Source organism: Rousettus aegyptiacus, unplaced genomic scaffold (genome assembly GCF_014176215.1).
Source record: "Rousettus aegyptiacus isolate mRouAeg1 unplaced genomic scaffold, mRouAeg1.p scaffold_m13_p_1, whole genome shotgun sequence".
Taxonomy (NCBI): Eukaryota; Metazoa; Chordata; class Mammalia; order Chiroptera; family Pteropodidae; genus Rousettus; species Rousettus aegyptiacus.
Window position 1 is genome coordinate 185,386,084 of NW_023416284.1, and position 23,571 is coordinate 185,409,654.

At 53.0% G+C, this 23,571-nt stretch overlaps 1 protein-coding gene across 10 annotated transcripts in view; it reads right to left on the bottom strand.

The window, feature by feature from the left end:
- The window catches only part of WDR27 (WD repeat domain 27), a 98,860-nt gene that overhangs the window by 42,002 nt on the left and 33,287 nt on the right, over positions 1-23,571 (bottom strand). For 7 of the 10 annotated variants that reach the window (XM_036223702.1, XM_036223685.1, XM_036223691.1 and 4 more), the window contains 8 exons: positions 22,754-22,875; positions 21,600-21,733; positions 20,691-20,788; positions 19,346-19,467; positions 11,225-11,322; positions 9,894-9,996; positions 6,691-6,789; positions 2,321-6,427 (listed from right to left, as the gene is read on the bottom strand). In XM_036223702.1, coding sequence (XP_036079595.1) covers positions 6,248-6,427; positions 6,691-6,789; positions 9,894-9,996; positions 11,225-11,322; positions 19,346-19,467; positions 20,691-20,788; positions 21,600-21,733; positions 22,754-22,875 — 956 coding nt within the window. In that variant the 3' untranslated portion in view covers positions 2,321-6,247. Of the gene's footprint in view, positions 1-2,320; positions 6,428-6,690; positions 6,790-9,893; positions 9,997-11,224; positions 11,323-19,345; positions 19,468-20,690; positions 20,789-21,599; positions 21,734-22,753; positions 22,876-23,571 lie in introns of those variants that run through there. The other 3 variants (XM_016125060.2, XM_036223698.1, XM_036223700.1) reach the window with 2 other exon arrangements.

Genomic DNA, 23,571 nt, shown 5'->3' on the forward strand with positions numbered 1-23,571 from the left:
CCTGGATCCTGCCTGTTTCCCGGCCTGGTTCTCCGGCCCTGACCACACCAACCCTGGGGGCCTTTGATACGCTCCGGGAAATGAATAAATCCACCCCCTCGCTTAGAGCAGCCGCGGTGGACACCGCCGCTCACAGCCACAGGGGCAGAAAGGCCCAGCTCACGGCCGTACGCGCGTGCACGTGCTCGGGAGGGCTCAAGGCCAGTCGTGTCACAGCCGGATTCCACGGTCTCTCCTACCGTCCACCTAAACATTGTGTGTTTTATGAGCTGTTTGAGCAGTTCCTGCCAAACATCACCGACACATGAATGGTGGTTTGGAAGCCGTGCTTTTAAAAAAAGGAGAAGTACCCAGAGGTGGTAACCTGATCGCACGGCAGCTGTATCTTCAGGGTCCCGAGGACCCGCCACGCTGCTCCTCGGCGGCTGCGCCAGTGCCCGATGCCGCCAGCACTGCACGAGGGCCCCCCGCCGCACGCGCTCGCCAGGGCCCGGTTCTGCCGACTTACTGATGATGCCCGTTCTGACCGGTGTGAGGCGCTAGCTCACCGTGGTCTCAAACTGCATTTCCCTGGTGACTGGGAACGTTTAGCACCCTTATACGTCTGTTGGCCACCTGTGTGCCCTCTTCGGAGGAGCGTCTATTCCGGGCATCCACCCACTGTGATTGGGCAGTCTGTTTGGGCGCAGTGTGCAGCACAGAGAACCCGGGTGGCTATGGCAGTGACCTCGTATTAATAGGCTTATTGAGATGAACACTTCGTAAGTATATAAATGTCTAACCGCTATGTCGTACGCCCAAAACTAATACAATGCTGTATGCCGGCTATATTTTAATTTTAAAAATTTTAATAGGCAAAATCATTCTCTTAGATGCAGCATTCACTAAAGGAAAAAATCCACAAGAGTCACTATATTTAGAGAGAATAAACCCGATTTGACTCAGCCTTCCTGAGCTGAGCTATTATGGGAGGTTTTAGAAGACTGTGGGTCAGGGGAAGACTGCTAAGTTGCTTAAACAGCACCATATTTGTCCTGACGTATTTTGCCAAGTCAGCAACTAAGAATTGGCAGAGGTACGCAAATGTTCCCTTCCCAGAGAACGTTCCTGTTTTATGTGTTTTTGCCTGGACTTTAAAGCCAATTTCTAAAATGAAAGCCTATTTTTTTTTGGTAAAATTTTGTACCAAGATGAAACTTTACCCTCAATCAATCATCAGAAGATTGAATTTTAATATTAAATTCTACGTAATATTCTAAATTGAAAACACCTAAGTAAATTGATACTCTCCTCCAAATGTGACAGACCGCTGCCCGCCTTGGTGTGCTGTTTGTTTAATATCACGGGGATCATACTTCTACCAGCTATTAAAAACCTATAGCAAATGTTTACTTACTTCAAACAGGAAGCAGCCGTTGGGCTCGCCCCGCGCTGCGTCTCGGCGACACCCCGCTGCATGGAGCACGGCTCCGGGACGAGCGCAAACCACAGAGTGTGGGGCCTGGCGCGGCCAGAACGGAGCAGAGTCTCCCCCAGCTCTGGGGCCGTGTTTCCCGCACAACCGACGGCAGGGGTCCTTCTCGGCGTCATCCCACGAGGAGGGAGCTCACTTTACTCAGAGACTTGGCACCCCCTCCCTGAGCAACACGGCACGGAGAACGAACCCCGCGGAGGCCACGCCGGGCGGCGCGGCCGGCCCTTCCCGCAAACACCCGCCAGGCGCACAAGGACGGCGCGGGGACACGGGGCACGTGAGCGGCTGGCGCGGCACGACGGTCCACGGGACGGAAATGCCGCGCCGCGTGGGGTGCATCGCGACCTGTTAAAAATTATCATTCGATTTACTAAAGGGTCAAATATTTAAACCTTAGCTCCTATCTAATTGCATGTAGAAATCGAGTAAGTTTCAACAATCATAAGCAAGTGGCTTTCGAGTCATGTTAAATCTGCTCGTGGTGAGCAGATTACTGTCCCTTAGGCAATGAGTGAAATTCACAGCTTATTTTATTTATCTATTTTTAGAGTCAAAGGAAAGTTTATTGGAAAAAGGGTAACACCCCACAGAGTGTGGTGGTCCCTCTCAGAGGCAGAGTGCGACGGACCCAACTTAAATTATTTTAAAATGGTCAAGATTCATTTCAAATTTAATACGGTACATTTTTGAATACTTTAATGACAAAAATAAAAAAGCCAAATTCTCCCAAGTTCTTAATTCCCATAAACTTAATGAAGTAAATTTATAAATATGGTGAATCTCAAGTTCTCTTAAAAATTCAAATGCTGCTAACAGTAAAATGTTATTTTTTCAACTAAAATGTCACAAGTCTAAAGTTCATTTGCATTTCAAATTAGAATCAAATATTTTTAATGTACCCAAATCCTTAGAACATTTTAAACACATTAAATGTTAATTATTCTCAGATTATTCCCAAATCCATGAAAATCTGCCAACACTGGGGGTCTGCTACACTTCACCTCTATGCTTAATTCTAAGCACTGAAGAAAACCTTTTCCGATCTGCGATAAAGAGGGGTCGCCTGGCTGACACTCAGGCAGGGCCCCTTTTCCGCATCTCCGCACACACGGCCTCGAGGGGGTTCGCGACTCCGGGGTCCAGGGAATCCCTCTGCTTAATTCGCCGGCCTGTTTGCCAGCGGCCACGTTCTCCCTCGCCCTGGCTGGACCTTGCTCGTACTTAGCCCCCGGCAGGCACGTCAGTGACCCCACGGCGCTGGGTGAAACACCTGCGGTCGTTCCACTAGGTGTCCTCCGCTCACGTGTGATCGGTTGTGACCCCCGTGAACTCTGCCAGTCTGGTGGGGTCGCCGTGCACCCACATGGATTCAGCATCTCTCTTATGGCTTTTTCGGGTTCTGTCACCAAAGCCACGGCCACAAGAAGCGCACAGGCGGCACTCACGGAGGACCCTGGTGGGGAGCGAGGACTCCCATGGAAGTCGACAAGTGTACCTGGGGAGTCAGCACTGGACCCTGAACAAGGGCGAACCCGAGAGTGAAAACGGCCGTGAAGAGCCGGGACCTTGCCACGGATGTGTGACCGAGACCACCGGGGACCCAGAGGGAAGACACACTGGGGACGGCGCGTCCTTCCGGCCCCTTAGGGATGCGGCATCTGGAACAAGACGGCCCCGGGCTGCACCTGACACTGCCCTGTCCACAAACACTTTGTGTAAATCACGAAAGTCTCCTTATGAAACGGAGGCTTACGCTCGACGCGTCCTTTTTAACTAAGTTAAGAAACCTCTCTCCGTGAGGACACTCACGCTAGAAGCAGCGTCTCCGTGACAACCATGGCAGGAACAGGCGCCCCAGGGTCCCACTCCCCGGCTTCCTCAGACGCGTGTACCTCGTGCCAGTCCCTTGTTATGCAAGGCCGTCACCAGGGCAGCTGATCCGAGTGACAGGCAGTACGAGGGAAAGAGTGCCACCTTACTCCTGAGTTTATGAATTCAAACCGATAAAATGACCACGAATCTCACCAGCTTTTATTCAATTTAAATTTCATACTCACATGATTCAGTAAATAAATTTTTCTAAAAAGACTGACAAAAGATGACTTGGAGAAGAAAACTGGTTATTTTCAAGTGCCTAGAAGGTAACTATCATCTTTGAATTACAGTTTTCATAATGGTTCCTGCAGATTAACCTAAAGGCCCGCCACAATCCAGGTTGAACAATTAAAGTGAACACACTCGGCTCAACTCCTAACCCTACGGAATCAAGTCAGCAAACTAACAGCCCAGAAAAGAGAGACGTGCTTACCCAGGCACACTCAAGTTCTTCCACATTCAATATCATTCAGAGTGCAACATACCGAAAATGGGAGCCAACTGTCAAGAAACAAAGCAATGAACAGAACCAGACTCTGAAATGACCCAGATATTGACACAGTCAGCCATGGAACGGAAAAATTACAACAAGTTAAAGATTCTACTGTAAGTTCATCAGAGACAAATCCTGGGAAAGAAAAAATTATCTTAGCCTAAAATAAGTAGGAAAAACCAAAGTTCTGTCCTTGAAAGAGAACAAAAAAACAAATCTAAGAAAACCTACTGTTTGTAAATATAAAGAAAATGTCCATTTTAAATTAAAAGCTAGAGCAACCAGTAAAGAAAAGATTGGGTCCAAAATATAAACATATGAAAGATATAAACAAGCAATTTAAAAAGGAAAAAAACTGAAATAGGTAATAGCACATGGAACTATGTACAAAAGAGTTCAAAGAAAAGCAAATTAAAAAATGAGGTAATGTTTCTTGGTAATGAGCTAAACAAAGATAATGAAAGTGTTGATAATCTACGTTGGCAAGAAAACATGTTGAGAAGTATTTGTCTATATCAGAACGCTTCCAATGATTTTGCTATTTTACCCAGTAATGCTCCTTTATAGGACCTATTTTTGGAAAATAAACCCAGATACAGAAAACACTGTGTACTCTAAGATGCCACCAAAACATTGCTTACAATACCAAAATATCAAAACGATTCAAACATCCACTATGACATCACAGTCTTAAAGAGAAACGACAGTCTCCCGGTTCCCGGTCGCTCACTTTTCCCTCTCCGTCCCCGTGACCCCGCGGGGCGGCCTCCGCACCACCCCGCACGCCTTCCACACTTGCGCCCGCTTCCTCCCCTTGCCGGGGTATTGCGTGTCGCGGCCCGGACCAGGCCACGCGCGCCGGACTGTGCGGCACAGGGCGGCCTCCACCGGCATCTTGTCTCTACATAAAGCATCCGACATCTCCCGTGTTTCTACCTTGTGTTCCAGGGTGACATGGCCGCACGGGCCAGGCGCAACCCAGGATGGCTGGAGAGACCAACGCGCGACGTCCCGCGACAAGCCCCACAGGCGCGGGAGACGAGGCGAGGCCTCGAGAGCCCCCGTCGCCGAGAAGGAGCGTTTACGTCGTCTTTCCTCTCCTCTCCTGCCACCTTACGATCGCGTCCCGCTTCCGCTGATTACTCGGTGTCTGACGCACGATAAAACTGCTGGTCATGTCAACAGAAACCTGACAACAGGGGGCGAAGTCACACATCACAAAGTTTTCTGACGGCTTCGCCTTCGCGCGGAGCGGCGCTCCTCCTGGCCGCCCCGCGGCGTCCCGACCTTTGCCTGCACCTCTGCCGCCCGCACTTGCGGCCGCGGCCCGTCCGTTCGGTCGAGGGCACAGGCCTCTTCCTGCTCGGCGGCGGCTCTGGGACACCTGGCTCCCTCTCCCTAGAAGTGCTTTGTGGGCCGCAGTCTCGGCCGGGACATTTAACTGTGGAGCATCCGGATTTGTGTCCCGCCCTCCATGGGGAAGTATCCGAGCAGACGCGTCGTAGGACGCACACGCCAACGTCCTCTGCACGTCGTCGGCCGAGGTGGCGGCACGAGGTGACGCGCCGCAGAGGCCATTTTTAATGGCATCTCATCAGGAATCGATGTTCATGAGCAGTACAGCCGTTCCTTTTCCCCCCTTTCTTTATCATAACTATATTTAAGCCATATTTGCTTCTTTTAGTCAGTAAAATAATCGCAATGGCAAAAGAGACCTACGCAACTTTTCCTAATTGAAAACTTTCAAGGATTCAAAAAACGCCTCAGTTCATTTATGCTAAAGGACATTTTGGGGCCCGTACTGAATCTTAAAAACCATCAATATTCTGCCTAGAAATCACCACTCGCTCCCGCCACACACCTCGCGGCCTGAGCTTGGTTCCTCGCTTCTGACTCTCGCCCTGACCCCTCCTCAGTCTTACTGGCAGCGTGTCATTCAAAGAACTGAAAAAGGAATCGCCTCAATGCCCATCCGCAGTGGGTCAAGAGCAGAGCTGGGGTCAATGTGAAATGGGTGTGACGAAGCCTTCCAGTGACACCAACGGAAGCTCCGTGGTCACTGACGTGACGAACTTTATCCACTTTCCAAACGGTCGGTATAAATGGAAGGCAGACCACGTCCCAGGCGCTGTCACGTCTGGATCGCAACAGTCCACTCTCAGTGAAAAGGGCCGGTGGACGGGACGGCAGCCACAGCCAGGTCCCCCGAGCTTAGGCACGCCGTCGCACGAAGGCACGCTCCGAGTCAAAGCGCAAACTTAAACGGACAGAACGAAATCGATATTCCCAGCGACTCGAGTTACTCAATGTTTAGCGCTTTTACGACTTCTATAAAAGAAACTTCCTCTGCATTTTGGCCCAAGCCCATTCACCCTTCTGCATGACTGGATGACTTGCTGCTGGCGCTATGTGCTCCTAATCTTTTCCCCCAATAAAGCAAGTTTCTTTAAACTTGCGGTCCTTCTCCTTCCGCATTCTTTTCGGAACTTCCGAGACCCCGTCCTCGCGCGCCCCGTGCTTGCCGTCTTCCTCCAGCCCTGCCAGGGCGTCCGCAGCAGTGCTGCCCCCTTCGTCCATGGACGTTTCTGCAGTTTTCCATATTTCAGTTAGAACGCATGCACATCAGCAATGAATGATAACCACTTTCACAGAAAAAAAAACTCTCAAGGTTTTTCTTTCTCCCCCAAAAGTTCTATTTCCTAGGTTTGTCTCCCTGTACTTGATGAAAACTGGCATGCAATCTTAGATACTATAAAAGTTCACCAAAATAAAGTCTGACGGATACAAAAGATGCGATGTAAGACTTGTGGGAAACAAGATTTCCACCCGCCACGTACACAGACCGTACCTGGGGGGCCGACGGGCTGAAGGCCACTCCAGTGACCGTGTCCGTGTGTCCTGCCAGTCTGTGAGAAAAGGTGCTGGAGCCCATTTCATACACGTATGCCTAAAAGACAAGACAAACGGGGATTCCATGTCGGAGCGGTCAAGAGTCGACTGTTCATCATGCGGCGCTAAAGCACGTTCAATGGCTAATCAAGGGTCATGACGGCGATTCGCGCGCTGTCCATTAATGCCACGTAAGTCAGGGAACTAAGTTTACGAAGCACACGTTTCTTCTTTGTCCGCTTAGAAATGGCTGCTAGGCTCTGTGTTTTCTTGTTGTTTAAGCTCAATTCACCACCAGGAGCCCGTTTTGGTATTTTCTTTCTTGCGGTTGACAAACCTCACCTGGAGGTCTCAAACTGAGTGAAAAAGTGATACTTTATCGTTTTTTTCCATAAACCTAGTGACTGGCTTAAAATTTGAGCAATTCAAATATTTAGAATTTTTTTCTATAGCTCTTCATAAAATTAAAAATAAAAACATACCTTTGCTTCTAATGGCGTTACTATATAAAAAGATATATGCAGAGATAGAAACATGTCTGCATGCCCGTATTTACGTTTACGTTTATATTTAGATCTGTACCTAGAGTTGCCGTCGGTATTTCAGCGCGGGAATAGTGTATTGCTATCTACAGAGCACGTCACAGCTGTCACATAAATCACAACTGTCGGATGAGGTATGTTCACTTAAACTAGCAACACCCCCGTATTTCCCTGAGGAAACCGTGACGTATAGAGAGCAAGTCACCAGCACGGCGTCCAGAGTCGCTCCTGAGACTCCAGTCCGACTCCTCTGACGCTGAGCTTCCGCTTCCCATTTTCCTAGTGACGACGCCCATCCGAGCAGGACTCGGGGCACCTTCACACGCCCTCTCATCTCACGGGTGTTTCTAAACTACCGCTGCTCTCAGTATTTCAGCGCTAAGGCCGACTTCATCCTGGAGCGTTCTCAGGATCAGGATCAAAGATTCTCCTGTCTGCTGTTAGGACTGAGCGGGCGAGGGAGCGTTAATGACCCCTGTCTGCACCCTTCGCGTGTGACCACCCAGGACGGAGGTCAGTCATGACGGCGAGCGCCTGCTGACCACGGACTTTCACGTTCATGGCCTCGCGTAACCCTCTGCAGCCAAACGAAGACAATACTCTCGTCTGATCTGAGACAAGGAGGCCAGGGCTGGGGGGTCGGCCGAGCACTGCGCTGACGCGAGTCACCGGGAGGCCCCCGGGGAGGTGCGGGGCGTGCGGGGGCGGCGTCCGCGCTGTGGGGGGGCCCCAGGGAGCCTGCTCAAGGCTGAGAGAAGGCGGGCCGAGAACGAAGGCGCGAGAACGTTTTCTCCTCCGACAGGGCCGGGACGAGCGCAGAGGGGCGAGCAGAAGGCCCGGGCGACGACCGGGTGACAGGTGAGCCGCTTCCTGCCGCTCCGCGCCCCGCCGAGGGGGACGCAGGGCCGGGCCCGGGCCCCTGCAGCGCTCCTCGTACCGGAGCTCGTGCCCCCGAGGCCGCCCTGAGCCCCGCCGCGTGCCCACCCGACTCCAGGTGGGAGCGGACCCTGGCCTGTACTCGCGCCAACTCTCGAAACGCACGTCAGAGGCCACCGGGACGTTGTGGGAGGCGGCCAGGGACGACCTGCTTAAGAAACAGGCTTTTACTTTCTATGTGAAAATGGTATTCGATGAAACACATCTTCTCACCTCGAAGGTTCTTGAGTCCAATGAATCTTGCTGGTCATGACAACCTTTAACCCGGAAAATGGCAGTTTGAAGCCCCAAAATATCAGAAATATTTTATTAGATACGCACTTGTCATAAGCTGTATTTCCACATAGCGGCAACAATCAGTCCAAAGACAAGATTTAGCTTGTACAATACGGTGGAAAAGTAAGGAATAACTATGCAAATGAGTCAGTCGCCACGATCCATGTGGAGAACAAATGTTTCATTAGAAGTAACAGTCGTTGTTTAGTTCATGGAGCAGCTTTTCCCCATCAAAAAGAAATAACCTGTCGCTAAAATGTACTTTAAAAAAAAAAAGTGGAAATAAAACATGTATAAAGTAAATCTTACTCCAAAACTAAATTAATAAGCCTGGAGGGAAGGGCCGAGAGAAAGGAAACGGTATTTTTTTAGGCAAAGGATGAGGATGTGGCACAAACCACTCGGGCTGGAATAATACTTCACTGTTCAAAAACATTTTCACAAAAACCATAAGGGACTGAATGTACTACTGAAAAAGATGGATGTTTCGCAAACAAAACCAGGCCAGTTCATCACGACTGTTTTGTAATTCTGCTGAATGGTATCTGAAGAGACGTTTCTTTCATTTTTTTGTCTGACAGTTTTTAACACGTGTCCTTCCCTTTACTTGAATTATTCCAATAAAGGAAACGGGAGAAATAACTTCAAACAGAAGTCAGTTCTGCTTTTCTAAAACCTCATAACAGCAGTGATATCATTCACAGGGAAAATAAATCAACTGTCACGTTATTCGCTTTACTTGTTAAAAATATTGCCAGAAATTACATTTGAATTTTTAGTTCATAAAAAAATAATAAACTTTTCTTAGAAGACCAAAATGGTCAAGATTCAACACAGAAATGTTGCCAACTTCTAGCAACAACCGGTTCCTTCTGCCGGATCCCTCTGCCCTTCCCCCGCCACTTCCCGCAAAGAAAGCACAGTGGCGGGCCGGCCGCTGACCACCGGTCAACCACCGAGGGCAGCAGCAGCTTTCACAGTCTCCGAATAAGTCTTTGCCGACTTTCTCTCTAACAACCACCTGGGCCGTCCCAGCACCGCGGGGGCGTATCGCGGCATCTCTAAGTGTCCCTTCCCTTAGTCCATCTGTTTTGATGACTTCGAAACATGATCTTATGGTAAAACAACAGGACAGAGGAACCGACCTCGGCCCGTACCTGGCACCGTCCCGAGAAAGTGCTCGTGCCCCGCGACGGCTCCTCCTGTACCGACATCCCAGCAGTATTTATTAGGAGCAAGGACAAGCCACCACGGCGACCTTTCTCCTCCGCACGTTACTGCTATTAAAATACTGCTGCTGTGCGAGAGTCTCAAAGCACCGGCCAGTGGCGAAGCGTAAAGCAGACTTTCCCCCAACGCACAACCGCGTGAGTGGCCCACAGGGTCTAGGACCAACCACAGCACGCACATGTCTGTCCTCGGCACCGCAGGCCACATAGCGTCCACAGGGGCTGAAGGCCATCCCGCACGGGTAGCAGCGGCTCGGATGTCCCTCAAAACGGCGCTCACACCTATGAGGAAAAGTGACAGATGCCAGGAGAAAAAATGATTTTTTAATTTTTAACACAAAATAGCATAAAGATACGAACCTGTTGCTTTTCTTCACAAAAATGAAGAAAGTAACAGTGAAAGAACATTTTTAAATATGAGGATTAAACAGCAGGTTAGTCTAGAGACCTTCAAAAGTAATTAAAACACTTCTCAGAATAATAGATTGACAAAGATGACCAAACTAACACTAAACAAACTTTTTATATATTAAGACTATTTAATAGTCTTTGTTACTTTTTATGTATTAAGACTATTAAATGATAAACATATTCTGGAGCTCTTTAAAAATAGAAAAAACAAACCTTTTAAAATCATAAGTTATTGAAATCAATGATTCAAGGGCTTTTGGGAGGTGTAACATTCTATCAAAGCTGGTGAAGTTTTACAGCCAACTAGTTATAAAGTGCTATATGAAATTTGTTTATGATAAAAAATGTCAGGGAACTGATGCTAGTTTTCTTGAGAAAAAAAACTCCAGCACCTTCAGGGACAGCCAGAGAGCCATGCTGAGAAAGCCTTCTCCGGCATCTACAGGCACGGGGCAGCCCCCGACCCCACGCTACGGCCCCGGCCAGCAGGCCCTCCACCGGGCGACACCCCTCCACACAGCGGCCGGCTGGCCACTGGGGTCTGCACTTGTGCAGGATGAAAGAGGAGCACAGGGACACTTTGCCAATGACGTTCTTGTGGCTACAGGACACACGCGCACACACGTTCCATGTTGCTACAGGCATTACACATTGTCAGGATGTAGGTTTTTAAAAGAACAGGATAATGCAGGTAAAACATATCTTACGACTGGCATAATATAACTACCAGGATAATTCACACAACACATGTATGCACCTGCGCACAGATGTACGCATCACACTGTTTAAGACCATCCGGTGGCCCCCTGGGCACTGCCGGCCCTCAGGAGCCACAGGCCACACTCGTAACAGGAAAGACCAGCACCTGTCCTTTTACCATTCCAAATTCACGCGGCCTTCTCTGTGCATGAATCAGACTTTCCTCGGATTGGTCAGTGTGAATACATTCACCACAGCCTTGTTGTATTTGCAAAAAAGAGATTGAACCGAGTTTACAAATATTTAAAGCAAAGCACTTTCTGAGCTTTGACAGAGAGACATTTACATGGTCCCTCGAGCTTCACTCCCAGCTGCAACCTGCAAACCAGGACAGCCTCACCTCAGAGTTCTCAAGTCCCACAGTCGTATCCCGTCACCGATGGCTGTGGTTGCGAAGAGATTATAAGCCTGAGCCTGCTGAGTGGTAAACGATGATCCCTATGACGTAAGAGGGAAAATCAAGGTAGGAATTAATAAACGTGGGACCACCGAGACCTAACAACACAGAATCCACAAAACCGATTTTATCCACAAAAATCTCCAAACTTTTCTTAGTTATGACAATTTCAGAATTAGACTCTAAAACCGCCCATATGCACAGTTACTAATAGTATGTTCTGACCTTTAGACTTGCTGGTGTGTGTTTTTTCTACACATAATGCCACTGAAACTTTAGAATTACAGATGGTAAAAGATCAAAAGACTAAAACATGAGTACTCCAAGTCTGTTTTTAAAGTATAGGTCAAGACCCGTATTTACTGTATTTTCTGAAGGACGCCCCTCGTGAGAGGCGTTTAAAGTGTGAGATCGGCACAAGCTGCTGATCACGTCTTGATGACGGGCGGAACGCAGCCCGTGTCGCCCAGACGGTGCCCGCTCTGAGGCCGAGCCTCTGGCCAGACGCCCCAGGCGCCGTGGCACTCGCGCCCCCCGGGCTGCTGCCGTAAGGTCCGAAATGGGATTCTAAACGCCTCGTGGATTGGAACTGAACTGTGATCCACCAACAGAACATCTGGCCCCAAACATTACTTCATATAGTATGGTTCACACCATTTCCACCCTCCACATCGAGAATGCCTAAAACATTAAGACAAATTTAATAAAGTATATCCGCAGACATTTGTGCTTAAAATGTGCACATACCTAGAAGTGGTTCCTCCTACACAGAGATGTAAAGGCCGACGTAAACTCAGCAACGATGACCAGTACGAGGAGGGGAGGGGAGGAGGGGGAGGAGAGGAGGGGGAGGGGAGGAGGGGGGAGGGGAGGAGGGGGGAGGAGGGGGGAGGGGAGGAGGGGGAGGGGAGGAGGGGAGGGGAGGAGGGGGAGAGGGGAGGAGGGGGAGGGGAGGAGGGGAGAGGGGAGGAGGGGGAGAGGGGAGGAGGGGGAGAGGGGAGGAGGGGAGGAGGGGGGAGGGGAGGGAGGAGGGGGAGGGGAGGAGGGGGAGAGGGGAGGAGGGGGAGGGGAGGAGGGGGGAGGGGAGGAGGGGGAGAGGGGAGGAGGGGGAGGGGAGGAGGGGGGAGGGGAGGAGGGGGGAGGGGAGGAGGGGGAGAGAGGAGGAGGGGGAGGGGAGGAGGGAGAGGGGAGGAGGGGGAGAGGGGAGGGGGGGAGGGGGGAGGGGGAGGGGAGGAGGGGGAGAGGGGAGGAGGGGGGCCTGGGCCGGAGGACATGCCAGACGCCCCGACGCCCTCTCAGCAGACGGGTAAGGCATCGACTAGCGTGCGCGCACGTCCGGGTGAGGGACGGCACACACGCCGCCCGCGTCGCTGTCGTGCAGCTACCGACACGGACGTGGCGCGGCGTCCCCCAGACGGGGCCCGGGCCGAGAAAGCGCGATGGCGCACAACGTCCCCTGCGACACGTCGGCAGGCGTGCGCCAAACACGCGGGGACCGTCTACCAGACGTACGGCACCCACGAGGCACCGGGCGTAGAAAGAACATAAAACACGAATCCAGCTTAACAGACAGACAGACGGTGGTCGCAGAGTCAGGCGCCTTACAACATGGCGGGTCTTTTGAAGCTGAGGAGTACAAAACTGAACGGCTGGTATACGTTTGCTTTAACCATTTCGCACAGGGTAAAAATGGAATTAAAAAAAGAAGAAATGAAGAAGCAGAGAAAATTCCTGCTGAAGTGCAGACGTCTTTCTAAGGTAGAGGAGAAAGCGCGAGGATCTGATACATGAGCCGTAATAGTAACAGCAAACACGCCGAGCCCAAGAAGTAGAAGGAAGAGATTCCCAGGTTCGATTTCAAGAAATACACTTTAAAACATACTGGTTGTTTAAGGTTAAATGTGAAGGATGGAGATTAAAAACAGTATATACTAAGTAAATAAAAAAGACATACGGCAAAAAACACCCAATAAGAAATAGTTTCTAAAAATAGTAAAAGGAACTGCACTGAAAATATAAAGTCTCAACTTAAATACACCTAACAACATGGCCTGCAAATACATAAGGCAAACACTAATATAAGAAGAAATTGACAAGCTCACAGTCGTAGAGGGAAATGTTAATACGCTCCGTGCCTTGATTTTAAAAATCAAGCATGAAACAGGAGGCAGCGTGACTGGTCTGGACACCCGCGCGGACGTGCGCCCGCGGCCGGCAGCAGCGCCTGCGAAAATGGGCCAGAGCCAAGCTTCTCACCAACTACCAAGCCCCGGCGGACACCACAGCGGTCAGTGCTGCGCAGAGCCTGTGCCCAGGGCCCGGATGCAGCGGTGCGGCAAGGCCGGAAGCCGAGCTCGCGCGTGCGGCGAGCCAGACGCACGCATTGGAGGGGAGCCTGGGCGGAAGAGCGACCTGACAAAAATTAGAAACTCTCCGCACTCGGTAATGAAAATACCACGCGCCGACGCTGGCGAAGTACAGGCGAAGCAGTGTTCGGAGGAAAATTTATGGGCTCAAACGCACTGACTAGAAATGTGTAAAAATGGACCAAACTCATGCACATGACGCGGAGTGAAAGTCAGGTAGCACGGAGACAGGTACAGCTTGGTGTCACTGGGCACAAGTCCCACGCCAAACGCAGTGCGTACTTCTGAGGCGCACCCGGGAAAGGCGCGCACCACATTCGGTAGCGCTCGCTGGGGGGCGGGGGGTGGGGGGAGATTTTCGTCTGGATCAAAAATCGTTTCATTTCCTTAAAAAGAAAACAGCAAGATCTTAAGCTAATAAAGAAATATATTTTAAAGTAATTGTATCAATTTGTGACTACTGTTTCTGAAAATGTAGTTTTGTGTGATAAAATCATTTCATTTAAAAACCGTATACTAAATTCTATTCAGTATTTTTTCATTGTTCAATTCAAATTAGCCATCTAGTATTATGTATTCACATGAGAAAATCAAACGCCTTATTCAGACAGAAAAAGTCAACTTTTAAAAATACATAAAAAACACCTGCTCTCATATTTAAAGATATCGATGAATCTTAAAAGATTGTGTGCTTATTCTAAAGATAAGCCGTTTAACGACGTGACCCGGTTCTAAAACAGGAGAACGTGGTGCACAGTGCGCAGTCAGGGCAGAGGACGAGCGCGCCCGCCCCCCCCCCCTCCGAGCGCGCCCGCCCCCCCCGCGCGCGCCTGTCCCCTGAGCGAGCCGCGGCAGGCGGCCGCCTCGGAGGCCGACCGCACGAGAGGCTCGCACGACGTACGACAACCGCGGCTACGCCCGCGACCGGGCGGAAACGTCCTGGAAGGGACCTGCTTTTGTATTTCACTGAAATGGGACGTTGGGGCCAGCTCCAGTCCGTGCCCCCACCGGTTCGGACCTGCAGGATATCCGTGGAGCCCTGACGTGCACCGTGGCACTGAGCAGAAACCTAAGAGCGGCGTGAAGAACGAGCCGTGAACACTCGGCCTCGTGGCCTGCGTCCACCTTCGCTCCGTCAGACACGATCCGGCTGTTTATTTTTCAGGAAGTAAAACCAGTGATTTTCCTACTAAAAACCTCATGACAGTTTTTCCTAATATGGCACCTCTCATCCTGGAGCAGGCCACGGTAACTCCCAGAATATCACAGACACAGGAAAAGACCACACGGTCTGAGGCCCACTCGGCCACACGGCGGGGAAGCCGTTTCCAGCAGTTTCCTGGAGCAAATGCTCTGAAACTCTTAACAAGACAACACAGGTGTTAAGAGAGAGGCACGATCCTCGAACTGGCATGCTAGGTGGTCACTGCCACCTGAGGGGGCAAGGCAGTGTCCACGGCCCCGGCCCCCCAGCCTGCCTGGGAGCCGGAGTCTTCGCAGAGGTCCAAGTGACGTGTCCCCACCAGCGGGGCAGGCCCTGGGGGCCGGGCGTCTCAGAGCGCGATCTGGCCGCCACCTGGAAGCAGAGCCCGGGCCCCCGTCTGGAGGACACCTCGGGGCTCCTCCCCGTGACTGGCCCGCGTTCCCGCCCCTCGCCCCGCTCCCTGGGCAAGGGGACGGCTTGGCGCAGGGCCTCTGAGCGGGACGGGTACGGGGTGGCCCGAGCCGGTACGAGCCGGCTCTGTGATGGACCGAAGGCGGACGTGGGCTCGCTCTGCCGCCGCCGGGGAGGGGCCCGCAGGCCTCCTTCCGCCGCGCCCCGCTGTGGGGCCAGGCACAGTGTGGCCGTCCCGATCTCTGCAGAAACTGACATGTCCTGTCAGTGACCCGCCCCCGGCATCTGCGGTCCCTCGCCTGCTGCCAAGCTCGGCGACGGCCACAGCACGCCCAGAACGAAACCCCACGTCTGACCAGGGCCTACGCGCCCCAACGCCCGGCGCCCTCGCCCACCTCCTGAACTCTCCTCCCCGTCTACGGGACGCCCCGCTCCCCTGTCGCCCAGCGTCCCGGGCCCGGCAGGGTGCTGGCTGGCGCGCGTTTAGCGAGCTGGCTGATGAGTTAACACGTGCACGGCCAGGCACGCAACACACAAGCACACGTACATGGATGCACGCACATACACAAACACACGCAAGACGCACACACGCGCACGACCTCGGCGACACTGACCGAAAGCGCCAGGCGCCTGGCATTCCCCAGCAGTAACGTGCGTCTGCCCGTCTTCAGGGCTTTGGGGTCCGACCAGGGAGCAGAGAGGAGCGTGGGCTGCCCACAGACCGCCGGGTTTTCAGGCCAGGCTCGCCAAGGACAGGGAGGCCGAGTGACTGTAGCTGACTAGCTCCCTGCTCCATGCACCGTCAAGGCCCTCGCGACCTCGTTCCAACAGAGTGCGCGCGGGCGCGGCCCAGGCAGGCCCGGGCCCCTCTGGTCTGTCCCCCGGGCTCCTGCGCCCTCCTCCATGTCACGTCCCATGCTCACAACAGTCGGCCCGGTGGAAACATCACCCACGCCCACACCGAGAACCTTCTATGTCACTGTTTCCTTGTGAACCGTGTCTAATTCGGTGTCGGGTTCCACTGCGGTGCCAAGTCCTGTGCACTCGCCCAACTCTCATGGGACAAAGAGCCGTGGGGTCTAGGGGCACGCGGAAACGAAGCGTTTTCTAAGGCAAGGTCCACCCGGCTTCATACGTTTACATTTAAAAATAAGAATACCCATTTCCGAACTTCGCGATGGTAAGAGATTGGCACGCACGACCTCATTCGATCCTCAAGACAGAGGGAAGTGTTTTATGTAAAACGTTAAAAAGACTTTCTAGCAGGAAACAGAAAAATCCCAAGATGTCGGTATCACTTCATTTTTCAAAATGAAATAACTTCTCTGAAAATACAAGTAAAACTGGTTAGCTGAGATTAAAAGAGCTATCCTTACCATTGTTTTAAAGCCAGGGCTTTGCTTTTCATGTTACAGGTAAAAAAAAATAATTTAAAACTCCGAAAGTATATTTGCTTTTGCAATATAAATCACTGAAATAATTTAAAACGAATTTGGGAACCAAAATGAAAAAAATCTCAGACTGAGCTCTAATAAGTTCCAACCTAGACCAAGTTTTTATGGCTCTGTGATAAACCCCAAAAATAAACAATGGAATAAGTAAACAAAAAGAAAATAGATATTTATGGAAATGTTGCCAGACCATTTTCCACAGACAAAAAGTGATGATGATGATGACGACGACGACGATGATGATGATGATTGGCTTTGAAATGACCACCTGTAGTAAGAGCTCTGTGCCACAAATGCACAAATTAAACGAACAAGGAAATCTCTCTAATTCACAATGCTTTAGATAAAGAAGTAGCAAGTGTCAAAACCAAGGTGAGAAATATGTTTTAAATGTAACATCTACAACATAGAGACATCACACACGAGAGCCACATTTATCTTCGTGGCTGAAATATTTTAACTCAAGAATGACAATGTTTGGTAAATTTAATTCTCACTGAATTGTACTAACTAAAGACTTAAAGAAACTAAAAAAAAACTGGTCAAATACACAACTAGATAACATTTCAAGAGAGATACTTGGATGTTACAAACCTTTATTTTTAGATAAATTTTAAATACTGCATTTCGGGTATGAAATGTTAAACACTTTCAAATGCTGTTTGTCAAACTTTAACTCCTTAAACCTGTGTGTTAACGTCCAGAAACCCTTTGCCCTCTGCATTTACATCTCATTTCCTACACAAACACTTGGATCCTGGTCCTTCCGTGGCGGCAATTAGTTGACTCAAATCAGCAAATACTGCCTGAGCAGATTCTGGGTACAGACGATTGCTCCACACACCGCGAAGGCAACTGAGACACCCATGTGCACCAGAGAGTCTGAGCGCCAAAGGCCCGGAAGTTTCACTAAACAAACACGGCAAGTCAGACTTACCTGTTAAAATTCTACACTAAAATATCGCCTACCAATGCCTCACTGAGTTAAATGAAATCACGATTCCTAAGAAATCGGACAAGTATCAGGCTAATGCTCATTTTATATATGACTCCGTTACCAGATTCATTTACGAGCCCGGAACCGTCTAGGAACCACTCTTAACCCCCATCTGACAGATTGCCCTTGAAATTCGCAGCACGAGACCGTGGCCATCGACTACAGAGCAGCGCGCCTCTCCCCCCAGCCCCCAGACACCACCGGGCGGACGCCCTTCCTCCACAGCCACCCAGAGCGCGACATTCAACCAGGGCTGTGGCCGCACTCGGAGCTGATCTGACGTGCATGGTTTCTGAAGCCTGCTATTTTAGTAGCCTCGTAAAGAAGTTACAAACTGCTTCAAAGGGATTCCTTTGTTATCTGGGGACCTACAACACAGTGTTTAAAATATTTTTCTTCTGCTTTTATGCAATAGGAGTCTGTACAAGTAAAGATACAGAAGAATAACCTTTCTTCATCAACTCGCTCCAAGCTGATACTTTCCGCAGCATTATATAAACCAGAAAACCCTTCCCCTATCACAGTCTGACACGTCCGAGGCAGTGAACCTCCGCGGGCATGACGCTGGGGGCACGTCGGGAGGGCTGCGGCCTGAGCCTTCGAGGTCTCCCGCCCCAGACCCAGGACGCCCACGCGGCGGGGGGCCCGCGCCTCCACATGCTCCTGCTCCCGGCTCTGCCCCCGTCCTGACCGACAGCTCGCAGGGACCTGAACACAGAGGCTCCGGCCTGCTCCGGCAGAACCTGGGCCCCCCGCACTACACCCCGAGAAAGTCCGTGGCCCAAGCCCTGCAGTGCCACGCGTCCAGAAGGACACCGGGGCAGCGGCTGCTTCGACGAAGTGCAACTCCCTGGTCTCGGACCTGCGCTTTCGTCCCCTCTCACACGGGCGACAAACTCCACAGACACCAGACCGCAGCTGCCCGGCCGCCGGGAGCAACGCACGGAACCTGTGGCGGGCGCAGTCTTTGAACCGACACAGCGAGACCGCACTGGAGAAGTGGCGTCCTCGGATCGTGACGCGGGGCTCAGACGGCGCTTCAGACTGAAGCCTTCCTTTGGAAAGCGATCTCAAACATGTCGAACATCAAAATTGCAGCTGTGGCTCTGAAAACAGAAATTTCGTTCCCAGGTCTCTTGAATGCTCTTTTGGGTAACACAGTGTCTCCTGAACTAAACTGTGAACAATGAATTCATCAGAAGGGTCACCTCCTCCAATCCCGAGGCCTTAGCCCTCGGCTCTGGGCATTTTCAAACCGTCTCAGTCATGACAGAGGAGCTGCCTCCTGAAGAGAGAAGCTGGGATTTGCGAAGCCGCTCCACGTTCAGAATCGACGTGACTGCCATCCTGGGCGCTCAGTGCTTGAAACACCCGGGCTCTCAAGTTTTAAGTGAGAAGGTTTTACTAGTAAAGTCCAAGAATGGGCTCATCAAATAATCAGAGACAAAAACACAAAAATTAACATTCGATATGTTAAAATATCTTCTAATGTCAAACATCAAGGCTCGGGAAATTTTTGATCAATAAAAATTAACACTGAATTAGGTGGCAAATCATGAAACTGCATCACACACTCGTACATTAAACACTTTAAGCACCTTTACCACCGACGCAGCATTCCGAAAGCTCACTCACTTTGTTCTGGCAGATCTGGTGGACGGGCCGTGTGTGGGCGTCCCGGATGACAGCCGCGCTGCACCCCGCGTTGAGGTCGAAGACCTCCACGGTCCTGCTCCGGCCGGCGGCCAGCACGAGGTCTGCACGGGTCTGCTAAGGAACACAACTCAGGGGTGCGCCCCCGGGGAGCGACAGCCCGGGTCCCCTCTCGGAAAGCTTGGAAATGCCAGGAGACCCGTTAGGACCCTGCGGAACGCCCTGGGGACTTGGCACAGACCGTGCCCCACACGGGCCCTGCCTCGGGCAAGAGCTGGTGGCAGATGGGGAGACCCGGGCGGAGCCGGTTCCAAGCCAGGAGACCGAGCGTCCACTTTTAGACAAGCAAAGTGTCGGATGCCCAGGAAACGCCACGTAACAGGCGCGGTCACAGGCCGACCTGGAGGTGCTGGGCTCGGGGGACAGGTCTGCGGTAAAGATGGACCGCGGAGCCACGAAGGTGGCCGGTGTCACCGGCAGGAGGCTGCACGAGTGAGAGGACGCGACTCCCCGGGGCACGTTGCACGCGAGGGTGACGAAGCCCACGAGGGGCCGTTGAGGACCCTAAGGCTCCCGTGGCCGCCGGAGCCACCCAGCTGCCAGGGTTCAGCCCAGAAAACTCAGGAGGGCGCCCGGTGGGCCGGTGGCGTGCGCACCGAAACGCCAGGGCACCGCGCCGGTGGGAAGGCCGACTCAGGGCTCAGCATGCGGGACCCGCGGACAAAGCCAGCACTGCCGCCGCCACGCGGAAACCAGCGTCCGGGGCGCCAGGATCAGGACCCTCCAAACCGTACGTCGGTCCTGAAACTTCAGCTGTAAAATCCTTAGACCTCTGAACAAATTAAAAGTTTACAAATGCCTGAAGATTGTCATTTTTGACCCTAAATGTTAAAATTAATGCTTTTTAATTAAAAGAGATGATGTAAGCCACAAAAATACAAAAAATTAAAGTTTCTCACTCAATTTCATATTCCACTGAACGGCAACGGCTCGGAGGTCCACCAGCCTCCACGGAGACGGGGGACGTGTTTGCGCGATCAGGGGGTGCCTGTGGTAAGGGCAGCGGCGTCTGAAAATGTATTAAATCGGCCTCGTTATTCAATAAGCCGCAGGCCGGAAGCATTGGGCTCGATCGCCCACGAAGCGTCACGTGCTCCATTGCACCCCGTTTTCTTTCTTTCCCTTTGAGGCACTTTCCACGCCCGAGACGAAACGCACGCACACAGAGCCGGTCCCTCCGACTCTGGGCCCCAGCGCCCGCACGTGTCCGGGGCTCAGACACTCCGCCGACCCCCGCTGGGCGGACGGGAGGACGCAGAAAGGATACAGGAGTAGAAGTCGTTCGCCGCGGACAGGCCGGTGACGTCGGCGGTGCCCGTCATGCGGAGCCCGCACACGGCCCGGCACCAGCTCCGCTGCCTGTACCTGGAAGGCAGGCGACCGTGAGCACGCTCCTCACCGCGACGACGCGCTCCGCCCGCAAAGACCGGAAACGACAGGAGCCTCGGATCATCGAGCAGCCCCATCTGACAGCGCCCAGGGAATAAGCGGGCCGGCCACCTGCGTCTTCCTTCACGAAGACTTCATCAAGGGTGCTACAGACAGCCCGACAGGAGCCACTGCAGTCCGGGAGAAAGCAAAGCCTTCCCCTGACTCTGGGGTCGCATGTCCTTACGGAGACATCCGGCCAGCTATCAATTTGTGTTTCCACTTGAACATGATTTTTTAACACTTCCTAAAAGGCAGCACGAGCAGGTAGTCCTGGTTTAATAAACACATGGTCTTAACCCTTAGCGATACTCTCAGAGTGAGACCCCGCTAACAGTTTCCAGGCGTGGCTGCGTCAAGGCCAGGCGACCAGGGCTCCCCGGGGGCGAAGACCGGGGCACCCGCAGGCAGGGGCCGGTGACGGCACAAAGCCGCGGGGCCGGGGCTCATGAGGATGACGCGGGCCATCGGCCCTGCCTCCCAGCGGCAGGGCAGTGCTGGGCGGGGCCCAGGGCGGTGACCTGCAGAGTCAGGCACAGAGGGGTGCTCAGAGGTCCCAGGGGCGCCCCGTGGGGTGCGGTATAGGGCCCGCAGCCTGGCGTGCGGGACAGAGACACTCTGTGGACACAGATGCGGCTCGCTCAGCTCCCGGCAGCTCGTCTGGGAGGCCGAGTCCCTGAGCCTCGGAGGACGTTCGCACCTGCGCGGCCAGCTGCCCAGGTGGCGGGATGCGCCCCGCGGCCCCTACCTCCGCAGCTCGTCCCGGCGGGTGTCCACGTGGTGCCTGAGCAGCCGCACCTCGGGCCCCGAGGCCGACAGGATGAAGGCGTCGAGGTAGTAAAACTGGGCGCACCGCGCGGGCTGGGGGAGCACGTCCTTGTCCTGCAGCGGAATGACGGGGTGTCGCACGGGGCGCCAGCGTCGGAAACGCCGCTACCTCAGCAGGGGCCTCTGCCGCCCGACTCCGGCACCCTGCTCCGGACGAGCAGCACTGCGTCTCCCCGAGGGCTGGCGGAGAGCACGTGGTCGACCTCCTCCGTCGCGAGGGCGTGGAAGTCTGGCCACCGAGCACCAAAACGAGAGGCGACCGAACACGGCGGCGAACTCGCCTCGCGCCGAGGGTTTGTTGCGGCGAAGCCCCCGCGTGTTTTACAAGGCGGCGGCGGCGGCCTCACCTCGGCGCTGCCCGCCGCGGGGCGCCCGCGCCACCACCGGCACCCGCGGCCCGCAGCGGCGTCTCCTCTTCAGGCCGCGTGCGAGGCCCCGGGAGCCTGAGGTCCCCACGGCCCGTCTCGGCCGGCTGCCCTGCACTCTGTCCCCGCCTACGGCAGGACTCGTGGCAAGTAAACGCTGACGACGTCTCCTCACGTGATCGCCCGAAGCCGCACACCCTGCCACCCCCTCGCCCCCCGGAGTGGCTGTCGTCACCTCAATGCCATCGCCCGGCCCTCCTTTCCCATTCTGTGTCCAAATGAGCTCCCGGAAGTTCACCAAAACAGGACACTTACTCCCCGAAAGGCGCTTCCTCCACACCGTGTGCCCTGGGCCATCGGCGCTGCCTCTCCTGTAAGTTCGCACTGAATTCGCACCTAACACCTTTCCAGTATGTGAGGATGAATGACTTTGCCATTTCCGACCACAGCAAACATGAGACGTATTTAACTGCACGTCTGCGTGTCGTACACATGTATGTTATGTGTGCCCATCATGTGTGTGCGCACGTACACATGCACGTTTAAGAAAACTGTAGTCAGTGATTTTTAGTGCGCTGCAGCAAACTCCTGGTCTGCCGCATTTCCTAACCACCTCACCTTGGAGAAAGTTCTGTCTGGAACTGTGACTGCCTGACAGTCCTGCGATCACAGGGCCGGTCATTTTGCAACTGCCGGGAGTGACCCTTACCAGACACAATGCAAGTTCCGCCCTGCGAGCCGACCACACCCGCAGCGTCCCGTCCTGGGAGGCGGACAGCAGCCACTTCCCGTCGTGGCTCCAGCACACGACGCTCACGGCCCCATCGTGACCTAACGGGAGACAGGCGGGAGGGAGGGAGAGCCCATCGGTGACCCCTGCGGCCCGAGGAGGTGACATGCCTCCCTTAAAGGCCGAGTGTGGTCTATGAAGGGTGCATTTCCAAAATTCCTATTTTGTTAAACATGAAGTCCAAAACTATGCATGTATCCGAGAGTACGTATTAGAAGAAGAACCTTACGAGTTGTAGAAAATTACGAAACACAGAGACCCCCGTGGGTCTCACGAGATGCACTTCAGAGACGGCATTCTCATAACACTGAAGGGAACAGTCAAAAGCCTTCCTGGACGTGTTCACGAGTGAATGCCTGTCACGACGGGTTTGGAACGCTTCATCCAAAGTGGAAACGGCTGGCTCCCAGGGGTGCGGCGAGGCTGGTCTTGAGGCATCTGGGCGTGCGGTGACAGCACCCCGATGTCGGCCCATGGGGGGCTCTCACAGCACCCCGATGTCGGCCCATGGGGGGGCTCTCACAGCACCCCGACGTCGGCCCATGGGGGGGCTCTCACAGCACCCCGACGTCGGCCCATTGGGGGGCTGTCAGAGCACCCTAATATCGGCCCTGGAGGGGCTGTCACAGGAAGATAAGGAGGAGTCGAGCGAGGAAGGAAAGAGCAACCGCCAGGTCCAGGAAAGGGCAGCCCCTTGCTTCTCCCTCCTCGAAAACCCGGGGACAGGTGCCGGAACG